Below are 4,585 nucleotides of genomic sequence, written 5' to 3'. Positions count from 1 at the left end.
CTCCCTAAATTTTCAAAAATTTTGCCAGAGTCTCCCTTGTAACTAGGCCTATCCACCTGTCAGAGAGCCCCAGAAACACATTCTCAAAACACATATATAATCCAATGATGCAATATAACACAATAACAACACCTATTATAGCCCATGAGCAATATATTACCAGAAACAGAACACCCTCAATATCAACTGTACAAAAGATACATAATTCATAGAACACAACTTAATAAATACATTGATATTCAAACAAATAAGGATACTTTTTCTTTATTTCTTCCTCGACTTCCCAAGTAGCCCCTTCAACCTGTTGGTTTCGCCATACTACTTTCACGGATGCAATTTCTTTATTTCTCAACTTTCAGACTTGCCTATCAAGAATGGCAATTGTAATTTCTTCATATGACAGTTCTTCATGAACCTCAATGGTCTCAACCGGCACAATAGCTGACGGATCTCCAACTACCTTCTTCAACATAGACATATGGAATACCGGGTGCACTAATGACATCTCAGATGGTAGCTCAAGCTTGTACGCCACCTGACCGATCCTCTGAATGATTTTGTAGGGTCCGACATACCTTGGACTCCATTTCCCTTTCTTACAAAATCACATTATACCTTTCATGGGGGAAATTTTCAAGAATACCCAATCATCTTTTTTGAACTCCAAATCCCTACGACGAACATCCGAATAGGACTTCTGACGACTCTGAGCAGTCTTCAACCGCTCCTTAATGATCTTAACTTTTTCCATAGCCTGATGCATGAGGTCTGGCCCTATCAACTCTGCTTCCCCAAACTCGAACCACCCAATTGGAGATCTACATCTCATTCCATATAAAGCCTCGAACGGTGCCATCTGAATGCTAGCATGATAGCTGTTGTTGTAAGCAAATTCTATGACTGGAAGATGATCATCCCAGCTACCATTGAAGTCAAGAACACAAGTACGCAACATAACCTCGAGCATCTGATTAGTCCGCTCTGCCTACCTGTCAGTCTGCGGGTGAAAGGTTGTACTAAGATTCACCTGAGTACCCAAACCTTGCTGAAATTTCTTCCAAAATTTAGCAGTGAATTGTTCTCCCCGATCAGATATGATGGAAACTGGAGTGCCATGCAACTTGACTATTTCTTTGATATATAACTGAGCATATTGTTCCATTGTGTCGGTAGCCTTAACCGGCAAAAAGTGTGCTGATTTCGTGAGTCGATCCACAACCACCCAAATTGAGTCAAACTTGCGCGGAGTGGGCGATAGTCCTACCTCAAGTCTATATTAATCATTTCCCACTTCCACATTGGAATTTCTATGTTCTGTGCCAACCCATCGGGCCGTTGGTGTTCTGCTTTCACTTGCTGACAATTTGGACACTTCGCTACAAAGTCTGCTACATTCTTCTTCATATCATTCCACCAATAGACTTCCTTAAGATCATGATATATTTTTGTAGAACCCGGGTGCGCGGAATACCTAGAAGTGTCAGCCTCGGTCATGACTCTTTCCCGGAGAACATCCATATTTGGAACACATAGACGCCCTTGGTACCTTAGCATACCATCATCCAAGCCGAGAGAAAAAAGCCATAGTCTTATGTTTATGAATCCCCTCCCTCAATTGTACCAAATTTGGATCGTTGTATTGCTTCTCTTTGACTTCTACAACAAGCGATGATTCAGCCCTATTTTGTACAATTACCCCTCCTTCATTAGAGTCCGCAAGACGAACTCCCAAACTAGCCAATCGATGAACTTTGTTGTCCAGCTGCCTTTGACATGCCTCCAAGTGAGCCAAACTACCCATAGATTTTCGGCTAAGAGCATCTACCACAACATTGGCTTTCCCCGGGTGATACAGAATATCGATGTCGTAATCCTTGAGTAACTCAAGCCATCTTCTCTGCCTTAGATTCAGCTCCTTTTGTTTGAAAATATATTGAAGACTCTGGTGGTTCGTGACTACATCAACATGGACCCCATACAAATAATGACGCCAAATCTTTAATGCAAAAACCATCGCCGCAATTTCTAAGTCATGTGTTGGATAATTCTTTTCATGATTCTTGAGTTGCCTTGAAGCATAAGCTATCACCTTGCCCTGTTGTATTAATACACACCCAAGCCCAATTCTTGAAGCATCACAATATACCACAAATCCATCTACACCCTCTAGTAAGGTCAACACCGGTGCCATAGTCAATCATGATTTCAGCTCCTGGAAACTCCTTTCACAAGCATCTGACCATTGGAACTTAACTGCCCTCTGAGTCAATTTAGTCAACAGAGAGGCAAGAGTAGAGAACCCCTCCACAAACTTCCTGTAATACCCTAGTAAATCGAAGAAACTATGAATCTCGGTTGGCGTTGTAGGTCTAGGCCAATTCTTCACCACTGCAATCTTTTGAGGATCGACCTTAATTCCTTCTCTAGAGACAACATGACCCAAGAATGTGATAGACTCGAGCCAAAATTCATATTTCGATAATTTCGCATACAACTGGTGCTGATACAGAGTCTACAACACTGCCCTGAGGTGATCGGCATGGTCCTCTCGATTGCGTGAATATACAAGGATATCGTCAATAAACACTATCACAAAGGAGTTAAGAAAAGGCTTGAAGACTCAATTCATAAGATCCATGAAAGCTGCTGGGGCATTTGTTAGCACAAAAGACATCACCATAAATTCAAAATGCCCATACCGGGACCTAAAAGCTTTTTTCGGAATATCCCGCTCCATGATCTTCAATTGGTGATACCCGGATCTTAAATCAATCTTGGAGAAGTTCCTAGCACCTTGCAATTGATAAAACAAGTCATCTATCCTTGGCAGTGGGTATTTATTCTTGATTGTGACCTTGTTAAGCTACCGATAGTCAATACACATTCTTAGTGGCCCATCTTTCTTTCTTACAAAAAGGACCGGTGCGCCCCAAGGTGACAGACTCGGTCGGATAAAACTATTTTCTAACAAATCTCTCAATTGTTCCTTTAGCTCCTTCAATTCTGCCGATGCCATTCTGTAGGGCGAAATAGATATAGGATACGTGTCTGGCATCACATCAATCCCAAAATCAATCTCCCTGTCTGGTGGGATCCCAGGAATTTCATACGGAAAGACTCCCAGAAATGCATTCACAATAGACACGGACTCGAGTGTAGGTGCCTCAGCATCAGTGTCCGTAACCCGGACTGAATGGTAAATACACCCCGTGTTGATCATTTTCGTGGCCTCAAGGTAAGAAATAAACCTACCCTTCGGTACTACATCATCATCCTTCCACTCAATAACTGGCTCATTTTGAAATTCGAACCTAACAGTTCTAATTCGGCAATCAAGCTTGGAAAACCATGAATAAAGCCAATCCATCCCCATTATCACATCAAAATCAACCATTCTCAATTCAATAAGATCGTCCACGGTGTCCTGGTGACGCAACATGACAACACAATCCATATAAACCTACGCGGCCAAAATAGACTCAGCAACTGGAGTAGATACAGAGAACGGCTCATGAAGTTGTTCCGGTTCTATCCCAAATTCCATAGCAACATAAGGAGTGACATATGACAAAGTGGAACTGGGATCAATAAGAGCATATACATAATGCGATTGGACAGACAATATACCTGTGACAACATCTGGAGAAGCCTCTCAATCTCGATGCCTCCGCATAACATAAAATCTGTTGGGCCCTCCTGAATTTTGTGAACCAACCCTAGCTGCACCACGCCCTGCGTGTGCTGGGTGCCTCGAGCTCGAGGTGTTGTGGATGTAGTAGCTGCAGAATTAGCTGGTTGTGCCGCACCTCTACCCATGTTTCGGCGGGACGAGCGACAATCCCTCTAAATGTGACCCTTCACACCGCACCCATAGCATATAGGTAGGTCCATGAAGCAAGCCCCAAAGTGCATCCTCCTACACTTAAGGCATGGGAGCCTCTGCTGCTGAGACCTTCTATCGGGCAGACCCTGCTGGTGGGGTCCCTTGTTGCCCTGACTGGGTCCAGATGGTTGTGCACTCATCGAAGACTGAGCGAATGATTGAGATGGCCCTGATGAACCTCCCCTGAATGCCGACCTACCACCACCCAAGTTGCCTGCGGACCGGGCCTTGCTGTTACTCCGATGCTCTATTCTCTTCTTCAATTTATGGGTCTCTATGACTTGAGCAAATGCCACCATCTTACCATAGTTTATATCAGAATTCAAGGCAGTTGTAGAGGCCTCATTAATAACCAAGAGGTTAAGGCCCTATACAAACCAGCGCACTCTAGCCTCCATAGTGGGCAACATGTGAATGGCATACTTGGACAGGCGTGCAAATTCCATATGATACTCCAACACATTCATACTACCCTTCTTCAGGCTTTCAAACTCAGCGGCACGGGCTGCCTTAGTTTTGGCAGGCAAGAAATGATCCATAAAGGCATCTGTGAACTCACCCAACCTTGCTGGAGGGCTTCCCTCCTCGCGGGATTCTTCCCACAACTCAAACCAAGAATAGACCACCCCTTTCAGGCGGTAGGAGGCCAACTCCACTCCCTCTGTTTCTGTAGCATGCGTAACCCGGAGAGTCTTGTGCACC

The 4,585-nt window shown here is 44.0% G+C and overlaps 1 protein-coding gene across 1 annotated transcript; it reads right to left on the bottom strand.

The window, feature by feature from the left end:
* Positions 1-2,197: 2,197 nt before the first annotated feature.
* LOC138907840 (uncharacterized) lies at positions 2,198-3,454 on the bottom strand. The gene is made up of 2 exons (XM_070198458.1): positions 2,970-3,454; positions 2,198-2,423 (listed from the first exon to the last, which is right to left on the bottom strand). The coding sequence occupies exons 1-2, from the start codon at positions 3,452-3,454 to the stop codon at positions 2,198-2,200; spliced, it is 711 nt and encodes a 236-aa protein (XP_070054559.1).
* Between the last annotated feature and the right edge of the window lie 1,131 nt (positions 3,455-4,585).

Source organism: Nicotiana tomentosiformis, chromosome 3, assembly GCF_000390325.3.
Source record: "Nicotiana tomentosiformis chromosome 3, ASM39032v3, whole genome shotgun sequence".
Lineage (NCBI taxonomy): Eukaryota > Viridiplantae > Streptophyta > Magnoliopsida > Solanales > Solanaceae > Nicotiana > Nicotiana tomentosiformis.
The sequence above is the reverse complement of the archived record's forward strand: the minus strand, read 5'-3'. Positions and strand labels throughout refer to the sequence as shown.